Source organism: Myxine glutinosa, chromosome 5, assembly GCF_964187855.1.
Source record: "Myxine glutinosa chromosome 5, kmMyxGlut1.1, whole genome shotgun sequence".
Lineage (NCBI taxonomy): Eukaryota > Metazoa > Chordata > Myxini > Myxiniformes > Myxinidae > Myxine > Myxine glutinosa.
Genome location: NC_136265.1, coordinates 178475103 through 178499452, shown reverse-complemented (window position 1 = coordinate 178499452; position 24350 = coordinate 178475103). Strand labels below are relative to the sequence as shown.

Here is a 24350-nt window from a genome sequence, read left to right as displayed (position 1 = left end):
TAATGAAACTTTTAAATGGAACTTTTTAATGAAACTTTTAAAAGAAACTTTTAAAAGAAACTTTTAAATGAAACTTTTAAATGAATCTTTTTAATGAAACTTTTAAATGAATCTTTTTAATGAAACTTTCAAATGAAACTTTTTAATGAAACTTTTAAATGAATCTTTTTTATGAAACTTTTTAATGAATCTTTTTTATGAAACTTTTAAATGAAACTTTTACATGAAACTTTTAAATGAAACTTTCAAATGAAACTTTTAAATGAAACTTTTAAGTGAAACTTTTAAATGAAACTTTTAAATGAAACTTTTAAATGAAACTTTTAAATGAAACTTTTAAATGAAACTTTTAAATGAAACTTTTAAATGAATCTTTTTAATGAAACTTTTAAATGAAACTTTTTAATGAAACTTTTAAATGAAACTTTTAAATGAAACTTTTAAATGAAACTTTTAAATGAATCTTTTTAGTGAAACTTTTAAATGAAACTTTTAAATGAATCTTTTAAATGAAACTTTTAAATGAAACTTTTAAATGAAACTTTTAAATGAAACTTTTAAATGAAGCTTTTAAATGCAACTTTTCAATGAAACTTTTCAATGAAACTTTCAAATGAATCTTTTTAATGAAACTTTTAAATGAAACTTTTTAATGAAACTTTTAAATGAAACTTTTAAATGAAACTTTTAAATGAAACTTTTAAATGAATCTTTTTAGTGAAACTTTTAAATGAAACTTTTAAATGCAACTTTTAAATGAAACTTTTAAATGCAACTTTTAAATGCAACTTTTAAATGAAACTTTTAAATGCAACTTTTCAATGAAACTTTTAAATGCAACTTTTAAATGCAACTTTTAAATGAAACTTTTAAATGAAACTTTTAAATGAAACTTTTAAATGCAACTTTTAAATGCAACTTTTAAATGAAACTTTTAAATGAAACTTTTAAATGAAACTTTTAAATGAAACTTTTAAATGAAACTTTTAAATGCAACTTTTAAATGCAACTTTTCAATGAAACTTTTAAATGAAACTTTTAAATGAAACTTTTAAATGCAACTTTTCAATGAAACTTTTCAATGAAACTTTTGAATGAAACTTTAAATGAAACTTTTTCATGAAACTTTTAAATAAAACTTTTTAATGAAACTTTTAAATGGAACTTTTTAATGAAACTTTTAAAAGAAACTTTTAAATGAAACTTTTAAATGAATCTTTTTAATGAAACTTTTAAATGAATCTTTTTAATGAAACTTTCAAATGAAACTTTTTAATGAAACTTTTAAATGAATCTTTTTAATGAAACTTTTAAATGAAACTTTTTAATGAAACTTTTTAATGAATCTTTTTAATGAAACTTTTAAATGAAACTTTTACATGAAACTTTTAAATGAAACTTTCAAATGAAACTTTTAAATGAATCTTTTTAATGAAACTTTTAAATGAAACTTTTTAATGAAACTTTTAAATGAAACTTTTAAATGAAAATTTTAAATGAATCTTTTTAGTGAAACTTTTAAATGAAACTTTTAAATGAATCTTTTAAATGAAACTTTTAAATGAAACTTTTAAATGAAACTTTTAAATGCAACTTTTAAATGAAACTTTTAAATGAAACTTTTAAATGCAACTTTTAAATGCAACTTTTAAATGAAACTTTTAAATGTACACTCATGGGATAACGGTATTATTATAGTGGTATTAAATTAACATAAGATATGATAACGATTTTTTGGATTTGAACCCTCGTTTATGCCCCCAGGGACTTGGGGTCAAAGGGGTGAAAATGGGGGATAAAAATTTATAACTCAAAATTTGATATTGGGTCACTCCAGGTGGAAATGTTTTCCCTCTTTCAACTTTGCTTTTGGTGGGAAGGTTCAGGGTTTGCGATGGCTTCGCTCCATGGACGTCGCTCTAGTTTACTTTACCATTACAGTTCTATGGTGGTTTGTCCTTTCTGTATTAAAGTCACTAATACATGTGCAAGCTCCATTCGTGGGTCTTCTAGACTTCAGAATTTTTTGGGAGACCTTGAAGTCTCTCCCATTTCTATACATCAAAACTGTTTTTATCCACTGAGATAATGTCCACCTTTCACCTGCAACCAGTAACGTGGAGAGGCAGCACGGGCCCCGAGGTAAACAACCTCGGGGTCCTCACCGCACCCTTTCTCTCCTTTATAACTTTTTAAGGAACTTTCATTAATGAAAAACAAAAACACTTTTTAAAAACAAATGTTCACTTTTATTTATCTGTTTGATCGGAAAATAAAGGAGATAGCGGGACGTTTGGACCGATTGAGTCAATTCGCACCCTCGACTGTTGAACACTATTTCTCCATAAGATTGGGGAAAAAAATGTGAGAAGCTGGAAAAAAAATTTGGGACAAAGAGGATAAAAACACATTTGTTTGTAACGCACATTTCTGTTTAATAACCATTTAATGTAAACTTTGAAACTGTAACGTTAACAGCGGTAAATGTTTTGTTTCCGGCAAGAAAGCAAAATCAGCTTCTGGGTTTAAATGTAACGATGAGTAAACGAGGATGAACTGATGAGGGGTTTCACTTTACTGTTTAAAAAAACATTACAGGAGGAGCTCGGGCCCCTCAATGGACCGAGCCCCGAGGCAGCGACCCCCCCTGAACCCTCCTGAACCCCCTCCCGACACCACTGCTTGCAACTCATACACTGATCCGTGGTACATGTGTGTGTCTCATGCACGTGTTTCTTCTGTGCCCCACTTGGTACATGTGTGTGTCTCATGCACGTGTTTATTCTGTGCACCACTTGGTACATGTGTGTGTCTCATGCACGTGTTTCCTCTCTGCCCCACTTGGGTACATGTGTGTGTGTTCTTATGCACGTGTTTCCTCTCTGCACCACTTGGGTACACGTGTGTGTTCTCATGCACATGTTTCCTCTCTGCCCCACTTGTGTACATGTGTGTGTTCTCATGCACATGTTTCCTCTCTGCCCCCACTTGGTACATGTGTGTGTTCTCATGCACATGTTTCCTCTCTGCCCCACTTGGTACATGTGTGTGATCTCATGCACGTGTTTCCTCTCTGCCCCACTTGGTACATGTGTGTATGTTCTCCTGCACGTGTTTCCTCTCTGCCCCACTTGGTACATGTGTGTGTTCTCATGCACGTGTTTCCTCTCTGCCCCACTTGGGTACATGTGTGTGTTCTCATGCATGTGTTTCCTCTCTGCCCCACTTGGGTACATGTGTGTGTTCTCATGCACGTGTTTCCTCTCTGCCCCACTTGGTACATGTGTGTGTTCTCATGCACGTGTTTCCTCTCCGCCCCACTTGGGTACATGTGTGTGTTCTCATGCACGTGTTTCCTCTCTGCCCCACTTGGTACATGTGTATGTTCTCATGCACGTGTTTCTTCTCTGCCCCACTTGGGTGCATGTGTGTGTTCTCATGCACATGTTTCCTCTCTGCCCCACTTGGTACATGTGTGTGTTCTCATGCACGTGTTTCCTCTCTGCCCCAATTGGGTACATGTGTGTGTTCTCATGCACATGTTTCCTCTCTGCCCCACTTGGTACATGTGTGTGTTCTCATTGGCGTGTTTCCTCTCTGCCCCACTTGGGTACATGTGTGTGTGTCCTCATGCACGTGTTTCCTCTCTGCCCCACTTTTTTTTTTTTTTTGTATACAAGATCGAGACTCGTGAAAGAGATAACATTAATCACACAAACAGTCAAACCGACACATAAAACACAAAATAAGGGGAGCGGTAGACAAGATGGGGAGAGAGGGGGAAGGACACAAACACAACATTTGAGAGCAGGGACATCGAGAGATCCGTGGGAGGGAGAGGGCTTTGGGGGAGGTGGGAGAGGTATAAAAGATATGAACACTGCAAGGACTTCCAGGAAAGAAGTTGGAATTTCAAAAAAAAGTGTATCTTGGGTGAATTAGTGGGGGTAGAAAAGATCAAGGTTTTGGATGGGGGAAGATAAGAGATGGTGGTGAACAGCTGTTTTAAAGACCTGGAGGGTGGAGTGGGATTGAAGGGATTGGGGGAGTTTGTTCCAGAGGTGGGAGAAAAGGGGAATGAAGGAGTGAAGGTGAGCAGAGAGTCTTGATTTTGGCAGTTTAACCATAAGAGGGTTGCTGGCAGATCTTGTGCGACCTGTAGGAATATTTGGGGGACAGAGCACAGAGAGAGCTGAGGAGCAAGGCCAGAGAGGAGTCGGAAGAAGACAGAAAGACCACCAACCTGCCTGCGGTGAGTGAGTGAAAGGCCCTCGGAGTTAACTTCATCACAGGAGATTCCAATGATTCTGAAAGCTTTCGTTTCAACAGCGTGAAGCCGAGCTAGGTGTGAGGCAGGAGCAGCGGCCATTCGGGGGGAACATTATTCCATTGAGCTGCGGATGAAAGCCTTGTATGTGGTGAGGAGCTCAGGTGTGCCAAGGAAGGACTTCGCACGACGGAGGATGCCCAGTCGGCGACTGGCTTTGGAGGCCAGCTTGGAAATGTGGTTTTCCCAGGAAAGATCATGGCAGATAGTGAGACCCAAAAGCTTGAGCGACAGAACTTCTTGGAGAGGTACACGTGTGTGTTCTCATGCACGTGTTTCCTCTCTGCCCCACTTGGTACACGTGTGTGTTCTCATGCACGTGTTTCCTCTCTGCTCCACTTGGGTACATGTGTGTGTTCTCCCGCACGTGTTTCCTCTCTGCTCCACATGGTACACGTGTGTGTTCTCCTGCACATGTTTCCTCTCTGCCCCACTTGGTACACGTGTGTGTTCTCATGCACTTTTTTCCTCGCTGCCTCACTTGTGTACATGTGTGTGTTCTCATGCACTTTTTCCTCGCTGCCCCACTTGTGTACATGTGTGTGTTCTCATGCACGTGTTTCCTCTCTGCCGCACTTGTGTACATGTGTGTGTTCTCCTGCACGTGTTTCCTCTCTGCCCCACTTGGCACATCTTGTCCCATGTCGCTCTTGTTCTGCTCTTCCTTGTATTCACAAAGAAACCCACAAATCCCTTAAAAACTAACACTATTGTCTTCCCATTAAATGCAGAACATGAGTCTCATCAACCAGCGCAAGAAATTGGAGGTCGACGTGGCTCAGGTGCAGGCCGAGGTGGAAGAGGCTTTGCAGGAATGTCGGACTGCGGAAGAAAAGGCAAAGAAAGCGATCATCGACGTAAGAAATTCCCCGCTTCCTCAAACAAGCTTTTCCATCCGATTCGCATCTCCGAGTCCTCCACGATTTCACGAAAACGCTCCGTGTCCGCGTCCCGCTCCAGGCCGCCATGATGGCCGAGGAGTTAAAGAAGGAGCAATATGCAGCTGCACACCTGGAACGCATGAAGAGGAACACCGAACAAAGAGTGAAAGAGCTGCAACAAAAGCTGGACGAGGCGGAGCAGATGGCCCTCAAAGGAGGCCGGAAAGAACTGCAGAAGATGGAGAAACGTGTGAGCAAAACTTTCATCATTTCTGTTCCACTATTAATTATTATTATTATTATTGCTATTAATTTATTATTTATTATATTATTTATTTATTATTTATTATATTATATTTACGAGCAACGGTACCCGCCCTATGGGCGGGGCTTCAATTGGGAGGCCCAAATGAAAAGGCAAAATATCAGAAATTGAAGGCTTTTTTATTTTAAACGATTTATATAAACATCCGTTAAATCATATCACACGCAAATCATCAAAATCTAGACAGTATTTGTAGAATTTCAATAAAAGCCACATCGCTGTTCATATCGGTAAATATTATTCCATCGTGTTTGGACCAAAAACTGGAAAATTGGAAAAATTGGAAATTGGAAAAACAATATAGCCTATGTGGCCAGGAAATGTGGCAATATAGCCAGGAAATTGGAAAAACAATATAGCCTATTTTACTCCAGGGGGTCCCAGGATTACCCTCCCAAAATTTTGTTGAGATCGGTTCAGCCGTTTTTGCGGTACCTGGGAACAGACGGACGGACATTTGGTGAATTATAGTAAGATTTATATTTTATATTTATTATTTATTACTATTTTATTTATTACTATTATGACTATTAATTACAATTAATTATTATTATTTCTGTTCGACATCTAAAAACCAAGATATTATGAAACCTAAGTGTTAAAGGTGAAAAACAAGCTTATTGGCCAAGTAGATCAGCTGGTACTGCTCGTTTCAGTGCTCTGTGACGTCACAAAAGGTTTATGACCTAAAAATGATATTTTGAGAATGATTTAATAAATGTTCATTGTGAACGGGTAATGAAGTTGATCACCAATTTTGACCATAATCCCTGGTTCAGTATTCATGTAACGGTCAAAATGGCTGCGTTAGACATTGTGTACCCACTGTGACCCACATCAAAGGGATGACTCGGACAAACCTGAGATACCTAGCCAAGGAAAATTTGTGTCTAGTTTGGTGAAACTTGCTTATTGGTTGTTAAAGTTTTGAAATGTAAATGGAGACAAGCAGACGAAGCAGCATTTACTAATCTATGTCAGAAATAGCTCGAGATTTGTGAAAAACGTGATGATAAAATGGAAAGAGCAGGTATGGAGACCTACCTGCAAGTTCTTTCACAGAGTTCCAGGGTTTGGAGGTAAGTGAAGGTGAAGAAGGTCTTCAGAAAAGTTTTGGACAAATGGAACGTCTTAAATCATGGGCTGAGTGCTTCAACTTTGCAGATAAAAGAGGTCGAGGGGGAGCTGGAGATTGAACAGAAACGGGCGGTTGAAACCACCAAGGCGACCCGCAAGATGGAGCGCAGACTTAAAGAAGTCACGTACCAGGTGTGTGCACCCGAGAGTACCCGATAGAACGATACCCTTCGTGTAAGCTCCTGCGGGTACAACATTCCCAATTTGTTGATAGTGGTTTAACCGGGATTGCATTTATATTCCATTACCTGGTACCTTTCAGGCTGAAGAAGAACATAAGAACTCAATCAGGCTGCAGGACCTTGTGGAGAAACTACAACTGAAGGTGAAATCTTACAAGCGACAGGCAGAAGATGCGGTGAGCACTCCTTTCTTTGTCAAGCTCCAACTTTCATCTTTTCACTTCCAAACTTTCCCTTTTCCACACATCTGCTCAACGTCTTACGTCACCTCTTGACCAAAATCCAAATGCTAACCTCCCATGTTGCCTTTGTTATCCAGGAAGGGTTGGTGAACCAGCATGTGTCGAAGAACCGTAAACTTCAGCACGAGATGGAGGAGGCCGAGGAGAGGGCCGATATAGCGGAGTCAACAGCACACAAACTCCGGGCCCGCTCTAGAGACACTTCCAGCAAGGCAAGACCTGTACTTCTGCATCTGTGTACAACTCGCATTCCCACCAATTCACTTCAACCATGAGTGGTCCACTGGGCCTGATGGTTCCAACCATGAGTGGTCCACTGGTCCTGATGGTTCCAACCATGAGTGGTCCACTGGGCCTGATGGTTCCAACTATGAGTGGTCCACTGGGCCTGATGGTTCCAACCATGAGTGGTCCACTGGGCCTGATGGTTCCAACCATGAGTGGTCCACTGGGCCTGATGGTTCCAACCATGAGTGGTCCACTGGGCCTGATGGTTCCAACCATGAGTGGTCCACTGGGCCTGATGGTTCCAACCATGAGTGGTCCACTGGGGCTGATGGTTCTAAACATGAGTTGTCCACTGGGCCTGATGGTTCCAACCATGAGTGGTCCACTGGGCCTGATGGTTCCAACCATGAGTGGTCCACTGGGCCTGATGGTTCCAACCATGAGTGGTCCACTGGGCCTGATGGTTCCAACCATGAGTGGTCCACTGGGCCTAATGGTTCACATACCTATAGACTGCTGGAACTCTTCCTAGACGACATGCTCAGAGTTAGTTCAGGTGTACATACGGAGCTGAGCATAGCTACATATATAAGCCAGGTTGAGTGGATGCAGACTAAGACCCGACCTATGATCGTTTGTTATGGCATCAGCAGTAAGCTCTAGTTACACCGAGCTCACAGGTACGTTGAGCATTCACTTACTATTCCTGTCAGCATAATAGCCAAAGGCATCAGAGGTCAAGCATCAATTTCCAAGTGCTTTTGTCTCAGTGTCCATTGTGGACCCACCATTGGCATTATATCCTGACAGACACATCACATGTACTGTAGGGTACAAATCCTTACAGACATGTCACACGTACAGGAGGGTACAAACGTCTGAGTCTACTTAAATCTACGCTAAGCTTTATCGTGCCATGATTTCAAACTATTTTTGATAATATTGTCATATTTGTTGGGGGTAGGCAATAATTACCTTAGTCCAGGTAGAATTGTATGGATTACCATGCTCCGTATGTCACGATGAAGAAGAAGAACCCCATGTACATAATTAGGGATCCGGTAGACCGTATGTCGTGTAAGTGTATAAGTGTCCCCATGAGAGGGGTGGGGTTATGCTAATTAGCTAGGGATTATGGGTAAATGAATCCCCTGTATGTAAATGGCCTCTGTTATTTTTCCTCTGTTCCTTATGACAATGCAGCACACACACAAAGCCAGGCAATAGCGCATTAAAAAGACACTGAGTGAAAGCTAACAGGAAACAGGACTTTGAGCACCAACGATGATACCACCGATGGGTGATAACATCAAGCAAGCAGGCCCGTAAGGCCACACCCCGGAGAGCAGTGATTGGTGAGATTTGTCGAGCAACGAAGAGAGGGACTCGCTGGTTGGAGCAGGCACGGGTGGCATCGGATGACGTCAAAGCCTCGAGTACAAAGGAGGTGGAGAGCGAACATTTTCTCTCTCGACTTCTGGATCTGGAGGTGAATGGTCGCTGATAAGCTCTTGCGGTGGGACAGTCTCAACGAACGGTCAAAGTTTACGAGCTCTTGGCTGTGAGGTTTGGTGGTGAACAGTCGTGTTCCGACATCGTCATCATGATTGTGAGGAGGAGCGAACTGCCGACCGAGGCCTGCGGTTTCCTGCGCACGGACTGCGGACCGAGGCATGCATTTCCCGCGAGCGAATGGTGCACGGAGGCATGTGCTGTTCCCGCCAAGGACGCGGGGATTTGACGATTACCGAGGTTACATTACAAGGATTCAGGAGACATTCAGAGCTAAGTACCTAAAAGAAAATACACACACATTTCTTTTCACTTTTATTGTTCCCTTTGTGTGTATACGGGTCTGTTGGGGATGTCCCATTTAGGAATCTTAGTTTTGCCAGGTGTTATTCTATTACCAGAATTTCTTCAATAAAGCCGGTATTTTTGTACATTTTAAATCCGTGTCGGTTTGAGTTGATTTTCGCAGGTTCGAGTACGTCCGGTGGGACCCGTAAAGGTAAGTTCGTCATTCTCCTTTCCCTCGTGTGTAAAGAACACCGTCATTTTTTGAATGAACACCTCAGAGTGTAAGCTCGTTCGGCTATCCGTTTCGTTGGAGGATTTTAATCCCTAGGAACACGACAATATTGAAGATATTTATTCATATTCTTTCCTGTTATTATTGATTCGAACTTTGTCTCAACAGAATAAATGAAAGGTCAATCCATTTGAGAGAAAATAAAAATTTCTGAGCAGTCTGATTATGCTCTGGAGTTCATTACAAAACTGTTGGGGGAAAAAAAACAACATAATCCACGACAACGACACTCACGAGAGTGCATACCTCCTCCAGGTGAACATTTGTGTTTTGTATGCCATTCAAAGGCCGGATCTGGACCAGACCTTAACCAAAGTCTAATCACCTTGTTCGTTTCACTCACCCAACTCATCCACCAAGTTTTGTCACCAGGTTCCATCCACCAATTTGTCCAAAACCTTTTGAGATATCCTGTTCAGTAACAAACAAATAGCAGTGAAAACATTACCTGGATCCACCTTTGTTTGCGGAGGTTATAAACTAATTGAATTCATGCTCGGAAGAGTTGTACCACTCGTAAAAATTCCAGAAAATCTCCGTAATCAGGACGTCATCTCTGTGACGTAATCAACGGAATGATAGTCTCAGCACGCAACGGATAATGGTGTTTTAACGGGGGTAGAAAAGATCAAAGTTTTGGATGGGGGAAGATAAGAGATGGTGGTGAACAGTTGTTTTAAAGACCTGGAGGGAGGAGTGGGATTGAAGGGAGTGAGGGAGTTTGTTCCAGAGGTGGGAGTAAAGAGGAATGAAAGAGTGAAGGTGAACAGCGAGTCTCGATTTTGGCAGTTTCACCAGAAGAGGGATGTGCGACCTGCAGGATTATTTGGGGGACAGAGCACAGACAGAGCTGGGGGGGCAAGGCCGGAGAGGAGTCGGTAGAAGACAGAAAGACCACCAACCTGCCTGCGGTGAGAGAGTGAAAGGCCCTTGGAGGTAGCTTCATCGCGGGAGATTCCAATGATTTTGAAAGCTTTGGTTTCAACAGCGTGAAGCCGAGCTAGGTGTGAGGCAGGAGCACCGACCGGCCCAGAGGGGGGAACAGTATTCCATTGAGCTGTGGATGAAAGCCTTGTATGTGGTGAGGAGCTCAGGTGTACCAAGGAAGGACTTCGCACGATGGAGGATGCCCAGTCGGCGACTGGCTTTGGAGGCCAGCTTGGAAATGTGGTTTTCACAAGAAAGATCATGGCAGATAGTGAGACCCAAAAGCTTGAGTGACAGAACTTCTTGGAGAGGATTGTTGAGAAAGTAGATGGGAGGGTTGTCCAGTCGGTCTTTTCAGAGAGACATAGTAAGAGTGTGAGATTTGTCAGGATTGAAAGACATGTTCCACTTGTTTTCCCAGTCTGTGATTTTGTCGAGGTCTGCAGAGAGTGAGGAGGCTGCAGACTGCCGATCTGAGGGATGAGGAATGGAGCGGCAGAGAGTGGAGTCATCAGCAAAGAGATAGAGAGGATTTTCCAGAGAGTCAGAGAGATCATTGATGAAGACCAGAAAAAGCACAGGGCCCAGAACACTACCTTGGGGAACTCCAGCCAGAACAGGAAGGCGAGATGAGAGAAATCCATTCAGGGCCACACGTTGACTACGACCAGTGTTCACGGATCAGAGCAACTAACTGGGACCAGAGCCTTACCACCAACTTCGACCGTTTCCGGAATTGTATTATTATTTGTGTTCAAATGTCTGGTGATTGTTTTGTATTTATTGATGCGAATGTGTACTTGTATATAACTGTCATTAATCAAAAAGGCTTCGGCACTATAGAGAGATTAAAAAAAAATCCAAACGGAATGAACTTTTTTTTTTTCAATTTTTTTTTTGGCTAAAACACACCCAGACACTCACTGATGAACCTCTGAAAGTTTGACGAAGATCCGTTGAGCCATCTCTAAGAAAGATGGTGACACACAGACCAACGGCTCTCGTATCAAAGGGAAGCGCAAAGCGAAGTAAATGATGTGTACGTTGAGGTAATATGTTCCAAATTTCAGAAGTAAATGATTTGTACGTTGAGGTAAAATGTTCCAAATTTCAGAAGTAAATGATTTGTACGTTGAGGTAATATGGTCCAAATTTCAGAAGTAAATGTTTTGTACGTTGAGGTAATATGTTCCAAATTTCAGAAGTCAATGATTTGTACGTTGAGGTAATATGGTCCAAATTTCAGAAGTAAATGATTTGTACGTTGAGGTAATATGGTCCAAATTTTAGAAGTAAATGATGTGTACGTTGAGGTAATATGGTCCAAATTTCAGAAGTAAATGAGTTGTACGTTGAGGTAATATGGTCCAAATTTCAGAAGTAAATGAGTTGTACGTTGAGGTAATATGGTCCAAATTTCAGAAGTAAATGATTTGTACGTTGAGGTAATATGGTCCAAATTTCAGAAGTAAATGATGTGTACGTTGAGGTAATATGTTCCAAATTTCAGAAGTAAATGATTTGTACGTTGAGGTAATATGGTCCAAATTTCAGAAGTAAATGTTTTGTACGTTGAGGTATTATGTTCCAAATTTCAGAAGTAAATGATTTGTACGTTGAGGTAATATGGTCCAAATTTCAGAAGTAAATGCTTTGTACGTTGAGGTAATATGGTCCAAATTTCAGAAGTAAATGATTTGTACGTTGAGGTAATATGGTCCAAATTTCAGAAGTAAATGATGTGTACGTTGAGGTAAAATGTTCAAAATTTCAGAAGTAAATGATGTGTACGTTGAGGTAAAATGTTCAAAATTTCAGAAGTAAATGATGTGTAGGTTGAGGTAAAATGTTCCAAATTCCAGAAGTAAATGATTTGTACGTTGAGGTAAAATGTTCCAAATTTCAGAAGTAAATGATGTGTACGTTGAGGTAATATGTTCCAAATTTCAGAAGGAAATGTTTTGTACGTTGAGGTAAAATGTTCCAAATTTCATAAGTAAATGATTTGTACGTTGAGGTAATATGTTCCAAATTTCCGAAGGAAATGTTTTGTACGTTGAGGTAATATGTTCCAAATTTCAGAAGGAAATGTTTTGTACGTTGAGGTAAAATGTTCCAAATTTCATAAGTAAATGATTTGTACGTTGAGGTAATATGTTCCAAATTTCAGAAGTAAATGTTTTGTACGTTGAGGTAATATGTTCCAAATTTCAGAAGTAAATGTTTTGTACGTTGAGGTAATATGGTCCAAATTTCAGAAGTAAATGTTTTGTACGTTGAGGTAATATGTTCCAAATTTCAGAAGTAAATGTTTTGTACGTTGAGGTAATATGGTCCAAATTTCATAAGTAAATGATTTGTACGTTGAGGTAATATGTTCCAAATTTCCGAAGGAAATGTTTTGTACGTTGAGGTAATAAGTTCCAAATTTCAGAAGTAATGTTTTGTACGTTGAGGTAATATGTTCCAAATTTCAGAAGTAAATGTTTTGTACGTTGAGGTAATATGTTCCAAATTTCAGAAGTAAATGTTTTGTACGTTGAGGTAAAATGTTCCAAATTTCAGAAGGAAATGTTTTGTAGGTTGAGGTAATATGTTCCAAATTTCAGAAGTAAATGTTTTGTACGTCGAGGTAATCTATCTATAATTCCAGTAATCTCTGTGTGTTTGTTTGTTTGTCTGTGACCGCTGTTTCTCGACAACCACGGGTCCGATATACTTTAAACTTGCCAGGTATATTGCTGGGGACCCGAGGATGTGCCTTTTCAAGGTTTCATATTAATCGGACAATTACTTACCGAGCTATGTCCAAAAAACGATTCAACCAATCAGAGAGCAGCGAGCTATCGCGTGTGCCGAACGTGGCGAACACACTTTGCCTCGGATGGCACATTTGAGAGCGTATTCATTTATTTCCCGTCGGCAAACTATGTTGGCGCTATGTTGGCGTTAAACGATGTTTTAAAACTAATTAAAACCCCGGGGGGATTGTCACTGTACTCGCAAGCCGTTCGCCGTTCGCTTTGGCGTTGCGAATGGACCAAAACATTTCATGGACCAAACCATTTCATGTAAAGCGTTCGCCGTTCGCTTTGGCGTTGCGAATGGACCAAAACATTTCATGGACCAAACCATTTCATGTAAATAGAGGGGGGGATATAATTTTAGATATAGATATAGTACGGGCATGCCCTAGTATGTTCCAAATTTCAGAAGGAATTGTTTTGTACGTTGAGGTAATATGTTCCAAATTTCAGAAGTAAATGCTTTGTACGTTTTGTTTTTTTTGGATACTGAATCGAGGCTCGTGAAAGAGCTGACATTTACTTCACAAACAAATCAACCAGACAAACAAAATATATAAAAAGAGGGAGCGGAAGACAAGATGGGGAAAGAAGGGGTAGCACACCAACACTTGAGAGCACACAACATTTGAGAGCAGGGAGATGTGTGGGAGGGAGAGGGCTCGGGGGGAGGAGGCGTGGGAAGGGGGAGTAATAGTTCGTGCCGCGTTTGCTAAAACCGCTCGGCAATTAACATCTGTCCGCGGTACGAGCGGGGCTGTGCCACCTACCTTTCCGGGGGTAGCTGGGCAGTGTCAGGGACCACGTCGGTCCGTTATAGAAGAGGGGATTAATCCCCCCTCTAAGGGGAACCGAGGCCGACATTGGGTTCCGTAACATTTGGAATTACCACGTTGAAGTAATATGGTCCAAATTTCAGAAGTAAATGCTTTGTACATCGAGGTAATATGTTCCAAATTTCAGAAGTAAATGTTTTGTACATGGAGGTAATATGTTCCAAGTTTCAGAAGTAAATGTTTTGTACATGGAGGTAATATGTTCCAAATTTCAGAAGTAAATGCTTTGTACGTTGAAGTAAAATGTTCCAAATTTCAGAAGTAAATGATTTGTACGTTGAAGTAAAATGTTCCAAGTTTCAGAAGTAAATGCTTTGTACGTTGAGGTAATTTGTTCCAAATTTCAGAAGTAAATGATTTGTACGTTTAGGTAATATGTTCCAAATTTCAGAAGTAAATGATGTGTTCGTTGAGGTAAAATGTTCCAAATTTCAGAAGTAAATATTTTGTATGTTGAGGTAATATGTTCCACATTTCAGAAGTTAATGTTTTATACGTTGAAGTAATTTGTTCCAAATTTCAGAAGTAAATGATTTGTACGTTGAGGTAATATGGTCCAAATTTCAGAAGTAAATGTTTTGGACATTGAGGTAATATGGTCCAAATTTCAGAAGTAAATGATTTGTACGTCGAGGTAATATGTTCCAAATTTCAGAAGTTAATGATTTGTGCATCGAGGTAATATGTTCCAAATTTCAGAAGTAAATGTTTTGTGCATCGAGGTAATATGTTTCAAATTTCAGAAGTAAATGTTTTGTACATGGAGGTAATATGTTCCAAATTTCAGAAGTAAATGTTTTGTACATGGAGGTAATATGTTCCAAATTTCAGAAGTAAATGTTTTGTACATGGAGGTAATATGTTCCAAATTTCAGAAGTAAATGATTTGTACGTTGAGGTAAAATGCTCCAAGTTTCAGAAGTAAATGATTTGTACGTTGAGGTAAAATGTTCCAAGTTTCAGAAGTAAATGCTTTGTACGTTGAGGTAATTTGTTCCAAATTTCAGAAGTAAATGATTTGTACGTTGAAGTAATATGGTCCAAATTTCAGAAGTAAATTATTTGTACGTTGAGGTAATATGTTCCACATTTCAGAAGTTAATGCTTTCTACGTTGAAGTAATATGTTCCAAATTTCAGAAATAAATGTTTTGTCCATCGAGGTAATATGTTCCAAATTTCAGAAGTAAATGTTTTGTACATCGAGGTAATATGTTCCAAATTTCAGAAGTAAATGTTTTGTGCATTGAGGTAATATGTTCCAAATTTCAGAAGTAAATGCTTTGTACGTTGAGGTAATATGTTCCAAATTTCAGAAGTAAATGTTTTGTACATCGAGGTAATATGGTCCAAATTTCAGAAGTAAATGTTTTGTACATTGAGGTAATATGGTCCAAATTTCAGAAGTAAATGCTTTGTACATCGAGGTAATATGTTCCAAATTTCAGAAGTAAATGTTTTGTACATCAAGATAATATGTTCCAAATTTCAGAAGGAAATGCTTTGTGCATTGAGGTAATATGTTCCAAATTTCAGAAGTAAATGTTTTGTACGTTGAGGTAATATGTTCCAAATTTCAGAAGTAAATGCTTTGTCCATCGAGGTAATATGTTCCAAATTTCAGCAACGTCTGTTTCTGCATTCTTGAGTTTTATTTTTTTAAACGCTCAAAATCACGTTGGTATCTGTCCGTCCGTCCGCCCAAACTGTGTTGGCACTCATATCTCAAGGGCTATACATTGAATCTGACTATAAAAGGGTTATATAAACTATAAAGGGGCACCCTACATCTGGCAAATAAAATACATTTACTTCTTCTTGAAGGTGTATGAATCAAATTGGCACCCTTTACATGAACTTTTCTGGAGCATTACTTGGTTCCTACTAAGAACACAAGGGTCGTTCAGCATGCACACGAGATTTTTTTGAGTGCCCCTTATTTTGTATTTGGCATTTTATACAATCTATGGAATGTCCCTTCTTTTCTATACTTTGATCTTTGCCACATGGCACATACCCTTATACAAAGGGGCCTTTTCTATGCCCCTGACAATTTAACTGAGAATATAGTAGATACCTGCACCAAGTTTGACTAAAGCCCCTGTCACACCTTGACGATTTAGCCAGCGTATGCCGACGTATCAAAATTGAGTGCTGGTGTGAGTCATACGCTGGCATACGTCGACAAATTTTGTGCATGCACAAAATTTGTCGATGTGCTCGGCGTACTACGACGTATGCCAGCGTGCTCTTAACGTATACAAAACTTACCCATAACGTATTCGATGTGTGCCAGCGTATTCGCCAAATTTTTCATACGTCGGCATACGCTGGCGAAAACGTCAAGGTGTGACAGCGGCTTAAGATCCCTGCAGCCGTTCTCAAGTTATCGCGGTAATGAAAACCTATGATGGACGGACGGACACGGATGGACAGACAGACCCAGACGGACGGACATGGATGGACAGACAGACACAGACGGACAGACATGGATGGACGGACGGACAGACACGGACGGACAAACAGAAAACAGAATGCCTCTGGCGACTTCGTCAACGGAGGCATAATAAACTTCCTTTTGAGTTCAGAATTGTGTAACGGACTGCAGGTGTGACGAATGATAACTTTTTCAAAGTGAATTCTATCACCTTGTACCTATCTTGTCCTACCGTATTGATAAACCTTTATGCCACATTTATCAGGTGATCGAGGCCAAAACAGTAGTTTAACTAGTTATTCTTTTTGTACTCTATAATCACAGCACAGTCTTGGCAGGCAAAGAGTAGCAATGTTGACCTGGACAGGTATCACCTCCATGTCTTTCATTTTATTCTCATTTTTTTTTTTTTGCAGAAACTGGCAGATGATTGATGGAGATATTGGAGAACCATTTGCTCACCTTGATCAACCTGCTATTGATATCAATACTTAGCCCCTTAATGATGACACAAAGGCACCATGGTGCAATGTACACATCTGGAGTGCGTGAAAAACATCAAGACCTAATGAGGAAACCTCATGGTCCACTAGTACTTGCTCTGGAAGATAGGCAGAAGCGTGCAGGACGGACGTACTTCTTGCCGATGCACGCTTCCAAAATAAACCGTTTGTGAAACCTTCATTTTCGTGATACGTTCCAGTTTTTTGGGATTTTAAGAAATATTCTGGTGAGAAGTTCGGCCTTCTTTGCAACCTACAAGGATGTGTTCACTCTTACGTGCACAACCTGCAACCAGCTTGGTTTTCCTTTTGATCCGTTTGTATTTGAGTGGTAACCTGTTCTCAGCACATACGGATGCATTTGTACACAGCACCACGCTAAAGGAACCTTACTGAAGGTAAAACTTGTACTTGGAAAGAATCCAGAATGTGGAAAATGTATGAAAGCAACCGAGAGTTTATCCAAAAAACACTCGGAATGCCCCAAAATTCTACCCAACCGACATTATCAGGGACGACACAGGGCCTAATAGTTTTAGTGATTACAGATACAGCAAAAAGGAAACTTAATACAGGGTGAGCCCGAAATATGGTTATTTTTAACACTTGTAAAGGTAATAAAAAGTTGTATTTCAAAACAAATTCTTACAAGAAAGTGAAGTCCATAACATGCCATTTATTTGTGGAAAATAACACCTGGGAGATGTGCACCATTTCGTCAGACACATTCCTCCAATCTTGGGCGCCAATTATTCATGACGTTCTGCAACATGGCCACGTCAATATCATTGATTTCGCGTCTGATGTTTTCCTTAAATTCATGAAGAGTTTGTGGACGGTTAACATCCACTTTGTCCTTTAGATATGACCACAATAAATAATCACATGTAGTCAAATCGGGTGACCTCGCTGGCCATGGAATATCGCCGTTTCTGGAAATGACATGCTTTGGAAAGAGCGCCCTTACAGTAGTCATGGACACTCTGGCGGTGTGGGAGGTTGCTCCATCTTGCTGAAACCACGGCATTGGGCTCACTTCTGCAAATCTGTTTCATTCTCTGGAGAGGAAGTTAGAAACCATATCGGTATTAGAAACCATATCGGTATATCAAGCTGCAGTAACAGCGACGGCATTTCCGTTATCGTTCTCAAAGAAGTAAGGCCCTATGATGCCGAATGACGAAAGTGCACACCACACTGACTTTGGGACTGTGTAACGGTTTCGTGTGCATTTCTTGTTGACATAGACAAAAAAAAAAAAAACCACCGTTTAGAGGCCATTTTTCCCCGCAAAGCGGGGGTTGGCCTTTTCGGGGACCGTGGTAGTTGTTGTTTTTTTGGTCCCCTTTTTTGAAGCAATGTTTTACGGCCGGATGCCCTTCCTGACGCCAACCCTTTTTGCCGCCTTCAACGACAAACAGGGAATTACCAATGAACTGGTACTCAATTAGCCGACCTCAGAAGGATGACAGGCTGAGTCAACCCCCCTGGCGTTAATTCGGCGATCGACCGAGATTCAAACCCAGGATCCTAGGATCCTAAGCCGGCACCCTAGCCGCTAGCCCAACACCCAACACCAACTTGTTGACATAGACACACAGATGAAAATGTGCTTCATCAGACATGAACAAATTGTTAGCAATGTTTTGGTTTTCATTTCTGTCCATAAATGAAAGCATTCCCTCACAAAAATTATTGCGGGCAATCTCATCATCTTGGCTTAATTCCTGGACAGTTTGAATTTTATAGGGATAAAAGTTTAAATCCTTATGCAATATGCAGCGTAGTGACTTGTGAGAAATTCTTAAGGCTGATGGATGCTTTCGGCTGGAGCGTTGCGGACTTCTCAAAACGGACTCCCTTACACGCTCAATGTTTTGTGCCGTTCTTACTGATTTGGGTGCTCCCGGCAGTTTCTCTTTTGAAGTTGAACCGGTCCTCTCAAACTTCTGAACCCATAACTTGATAGCACGAACGGACGGCACATTTCCATGACATTGAACATTGAAATGGAGTTTGAATTGACGTTGTGCAGCAGTTGCACTGTCGTTATTCTTGTAAAAAGTTTTGATAGCGAAAGCGCGTTCTTCACCCGACCAGATCCACATGGTCACTCGAGTGTTCTGGCTGCAAAAAAGAAAACGAAATCAGTAAAAAATAAAAATGCATGTTGTGTACTTCAATATCATGAATTCGTTTATTTTGAAATACAACAACAACACAACATGCATTTTAAGGCCATTTTCCCTGCGAGAGCGGGGGTTAGCCTTGCGGTCCCCATGACAATCTTCTCCATTTTGCCCGACTTTCTGCATCTCTCCTTGTTAACCCCCTTGCCCGCATTTCTTCTTCCACCATCTTTAGCCAAGTCTTTCTCGGTCTTCCCCGTCCTCCACTTCCTTCTACATTCATTTCCATCACTCTTCTCAACCAGTCACTTTCATCCTTCCTCAACACGTGACCAAACCATCTCAACCTGTTCCTCTTCACAGCATCAATCACAGGCTCGATTCCCATCATCTTTCGCAATTCATCATTTGTCTTCCTCTCTCTCAACGATACTCCGCACATCCACCGAACCATTCATATTTCCACCCTTTACAGCCTTCGTTGCTGCTCTACGTTCATGACCCATGTCTCGCTCTCATATATGATAACACTTCTCACACCTGCAGCATACACCTTTCCCTTCAGCTTCAATGACACTCCCCTCCTCATCAGCACGCCACTCAGTTCCCGAAACTTCTTCCATGCACATCTCACTCGAGCAACCATGGATGAGTCTGATCCACCTTCTCCATTCAGCATGTCTCCGAGGTAGCAAAATGTTTTCACACCTTCCAGCTTCACGCCGTCTCCAAGATCCAACTCAACATTTCCTCCATCTGCAGCTCCCTCTGTGCACACCTTACATTTGAATGTAGCTGCCACACTGGTTAATGACCCTCTCAGACCACTACATTTTTGATGAACCCACTCAGCGCACATTGTACATTGAATGGAGTTCACTCCGACACCCTTCCTGCGCACAGCACATGGCCACTTCCCAGTTCTTTCCACCTCACCACATGCTTTACCACTTGCCATCACCTTCGTCTTTCCGATATTCACCTTCAGACCTTTTGTCTCCATACTTTCCTTCCACTTGTTCATCTTTTCCTTCAGTCCATCCATACTTTCCGTAATCAACATCAGATCATCTGCATACAAAAACAGCCCACGGTAAACCCTCCTTTACGTTCTGAGCCAGCACCTCCATCACAGCTACAAATAGTAGTGGACTTAGTACCGACCCCTGATGCACTCCCACCTTCACCTCAAACTCACCACTGTTCCCGTCCTTCGTCCTTACAGCTGTGCGCGCTCTTTTGTACATTGCCATCACTACCTTGATCAACCATTCTTCCACTCCTAACTTCCTCAATGCCCATGTCACTACTTCGAGTCGAACCCTATCGAATGCTTTCTCCAGATCAACAAACCCAAGAAACAACTTCTTCCTCTTCTCCATGTACTTCTCCTGCAACTGCTTTACAATAAAAAGCACGTCTGTCATTACTCTTCCTGGCCTAAATCCAAACTGCATTTCGTCGACCTTCACCTTCTTCCTTATCCACCTCTCCAACAGCCTTTCCAATACCTTCATTCCATGCTCCAATAACTTTATCGCTTGGTACGGGCCACACTCCAGAGGGTCACCTTTCCCCTTGTATAGAGGGACGAGGTTACTCAGTTCCCAATCCACTGGAATGCGGCCTTCTTTCACCACCAGATTACAGATCTCTGTCATTCTCTTCACACCCCAACTTCCTGCTGCTTTTTTTTTTTTTTTGTATACAGAGTTGAGGCTCGTGAAAGAGCTAACATTTATCAAACAAACAAATCAAACAAACAAGCAAACAAAGTATATAAAAAGGGAGCGGTCGACAAGATGGGGAGAGAAGGGGAGGAAGCACACAAACACAACATTTGCGAGCAGGGACATCGGGAGATGTGTGGGAGGGAGAGGGCCTGGGGGGAGGCAGGATAGGTATAAAACGCAAGGACACCAAGGATTTCCAGGAAAGAAGTCGGCACCTCAAAAAAGTGGATTTGGGGTGAAATTAGCGGGGGTAGAAAAGATCAAGGTTTTGGATTGGGGAAGATAAGAGATGGTGGTGAACAGCCGTTTTAAAGACCTGGAGGGAGGAGTGGGATTGAAAAGAGTGAGGGAGTTTGTTCCAGAGGCGGGAGAAAAGAGGAATGAAGGTGAGCAGAGGGTCTTGATTTTGGCAGTTTAACTCTAAGAGGGTTGCAGGCAGACCTTGTGCGACCTGAAGGAATATTTGGGGGACAGAGCCCAGAGAGAGCTGGGGGAGCAAGGCCGGAGAGGAGTCGGTCGAAGACGGAAAGACCACCAACCTGCCTGTGGTGAGTAAGTGAAAGGCCCCCGGAGATAGCGTCATCGCAGGAGATTCCAATGATTCTGAACGCTTTGGTTTCAACAGCGTGAAGACGAGCTTGGTGTGAGGCAGGAGCACCAGCCCAGAGGGGAGAGCAGTACTCCATTGAGCTGCGGATGAAAGCCTTGTATGTGGTGAGGAGCTCAGGTGTGCCAAGGAAGGACTTCACACGACGGAGGATGCCCAGTCGGCGACTGGCTTTGGAGGCCAGCTTGGAAATGTGGTTTTCTCAGGAAAGATCATGGCAGATAGTGAGACCCAAAAGCTTGAGTGACAGAACTTCTTGGAAAGGATTATTCAGAAAGTAGATGGGAGGGTTGTCCAGTCAGTCTTTTCGGAGAGACATCGTAAGAGTGTGAGATTTGTCAGGATTGAAAGACATGTTCCACTTGTTTGCCCAGTCTGTGATTTTGTCCAGGTCTGCAGAGAGTGAGGAGGCTGCAGACTGCCGATCTGAGGGATGAGGAATGGAGCGGCAGAGAGTGGAGTCATCAGCAAAGAGATAGAGAGGATTTTCAAGAGAGTCAGAGAGATCATTGATGAAGCCCAGAAAAAGCACAGGGCCCAGAACACTGCCTTGGGGAACTCCAGCCTGAACAGGAAGAGGAGATGAGAGAAACCCATTCAGGGCCACACATTGACTACGACTAGAGAGGAAGTCCGCCAGGCATGCGTGGAGATTTCCATGGATACCAAAGGAGGAGAGTTTGGTGAGCAGAGCGCGGTGCCAGACCGTATCGAAGGCACGTGATATGTCGAGGGAGACAGCTCTAATTTCCTGTTTGGCATTGAGTACCTCCATCTATTGTTGACAGCAGAAGCAGCATGTCCAGAGTAGAGTGACCTGGTCTGAAACCAAATTGATGATCAGAGATCAAGCCATTGGAGAAGAGGAAAGATTTCATATCCGAAGCAATGATGGATTCCATGACTTTGCTGATAATTGGGAGAAGGCTGGTTGGTCTGTAGTTACTAGGATCTGTACCTTTTTTGTGTAAAGCGGTGATGTTGGCTGATTTCCAAGCAGATGGCAGTTGACCTTGAGCAAAAGAGAGGGTGAAGAGAACAGAGAGAGGGAGTGAAAGAGCGGAAGAACAGGATTTTAGGACCCGTGGGCTGATGCTGTCAGGTCCAGTTGCAGAATCAGAGTCGAGGGTTGACAGAAACTTTTCCACCTTGTCAGGAGGAAAGGACACTGAGTCCAGAAGCAGCTGGGTACGACTGGGTACGGTGGGTACAGAGAGGGATGGGTTTGGGACACAAGATTTAGAGGCAAACACAGAGTTGAGGCATTCAGCTTTTTCACGTGCGGAGTCAGCTGTGTAGCCGTTTGAGGTAAGGGAGGGGATGGAAGGGGAACAAACACCAGAAACAGATTTTACCAGACGCCACCAGGATTTGGAAGAGGGAGACAGATAAGAGAGTTCGGTCTTGAGAACGGAGAGATATTGTTTCCTGGCTCTCCTGAGGGTGGACACACTTGTTTCGGGCTTTGTGAAAGGAAATGAGATTTCCTTCCATTGGATTTGCTTTCCAGGAGACGAAGGCAAGTTGTTTCTGGGCAACAGCCTCACCACAAGATTCCGTGTACCATGGATGGGAGGAAGGGTATGACAACTGAAGACGAGATGGGATAAATCTGTGCATGAGAGAGAGCAATTTACTTTGGAAGAATTCCCAGGATGAGTTGATGTCAGAGGTGGTAGGGATGGGAGACCAGTCCAGATGATTGATGGCTGCTTGAAGACCGTGCCAGTTGGCCTGAGTGAAATGCCAGACTCGTCGACGCTGAGCAGGCTCCCTGAGAATGGTCAGAGAGATGTCCACTTTAACAAGCACATGATCAGATGAGCCGATTGGAGCAGAAGAAGAGCAGCAGACATTTTCAGAGACGTTAGTCATAACCAAGTCCAGAAGAGAAGATGCTCCGTTGACTGAGATCCAGATCGGGAAATTGACAGATTGTGTCAGTCCCAGTGAGTCACAGAAGTCCTTTGCTGAGGAGCCATGGCTGGTGAGAGAGGTACCCACACCAAGCCAACTGGCATGGTGACAATTGAAATCACCACATATGAGGAAGAGAGAGTTGGGATGAGTAGATAGAAGTTGGTCCATATTATCAGACAGCGAGATGTAGATGGAGTCATCACTGTTTGGTGGACGGTACAACACACATATGAACAAGAGGTGGGAGCGAAGGGGAAGCCGTAGCCAGAGGTATTCCTGTGGGTGAGGTGGAGGGAGTGCAGTGCAGGGCAAGTGAGGAAGAGAGTTTTTGATAAAGATAGCAACCGCTCCTCCAGGACGAGGCTCAGGTCTATCATACCGGAGGAGGGAGTAACCCGGGAGAGATACTAAGGAATCAGAGACATCATGAAGGAGGAAAGTTTCTGTTAAGCAGATCACGTCTGGTTTGTCAGAAGCAACCTGTATGGAGAGATCAGTTAAGTTTGAACGAAGGCCCCGGATGTTTGAGGTCCATACCGTTAATGAAGAGGAAGGGGGAGCATCGGATACAGAACAGGGGGGAGGAGGGGTAGGGTAAGATGTGGAAGAGGTGGAAGAGGTAGGGAGAGCTGTTGAAGGTGTGTCAGAGATTTCAGAATAGCTCGGAGAAAGGGAAGGATGGGGCGGACAAAAGGTTTGATGGTGATTGGGTGAGGCACAATGAGGTGTTATTTGAGGAGGGGGAAGAGCGAGGCAGAAGGTTGGGGGAGATGGAGGTGAGAGTTGGAAGGGGGAAGAAGCGGGGAGGACGCTTTGAGGAGGGGGAGTGAGAGGGGGGAAATTGAGAAGAAATGAGGGTGGGGAGATTTGAAGGGGAGGGGCGAGGGGGGAGTTTCAGAGGGGAGGGATTTGAAAGGGATGGGATATGGGGAAGATTTGGAGGGGAGGGGTGAGGGGGGAGGACAGGGGGGAGGGGCAAGGGGGAGTCTTGGAGGGGAGGGGTGTGGGGGGAGTTTAGGAGAGAAGGGGAAAGGGGGGAGA

General features: G+C 42.3%; 1 protein-coding gene across 1 annotated transcript in view; it reads left to right on the top strand.

The window, feature by feature from the left end:
* The window catches only part of LOC137426660 (uncharacterized), a 48421-nt gene extending 31320 nt beyond the window's left edge, over positions 1-17101 (top strand). Inside the window, exons 12-17 of the mRNA XM_078777431.1 lie at positions 5059-5184; positions 5288-5458; positions 6698-6802; positions 6933-7028; positions 7172-7306; positions 16834-17101. Coding sequence (XP_078633557.1) covers positions 5059-5184; positions 5288-5458; positions 6698-6802; positions 6933-7028; positions 7172-7306; positions 16834-16851 — 651 coding nt within the window. The 3' untranslated portion in view covers positions 16852-17101. The remainder of the gene's footprint in view (positions 1-5058; positions 5185-5287; positions 5459-6697; positions 6803-6932; positions 7029-7171; positions 7307-16833) is intronic.
* The last annotated feature ends 7249 nt before the right edge of the window (positions 17102-24350 follow it).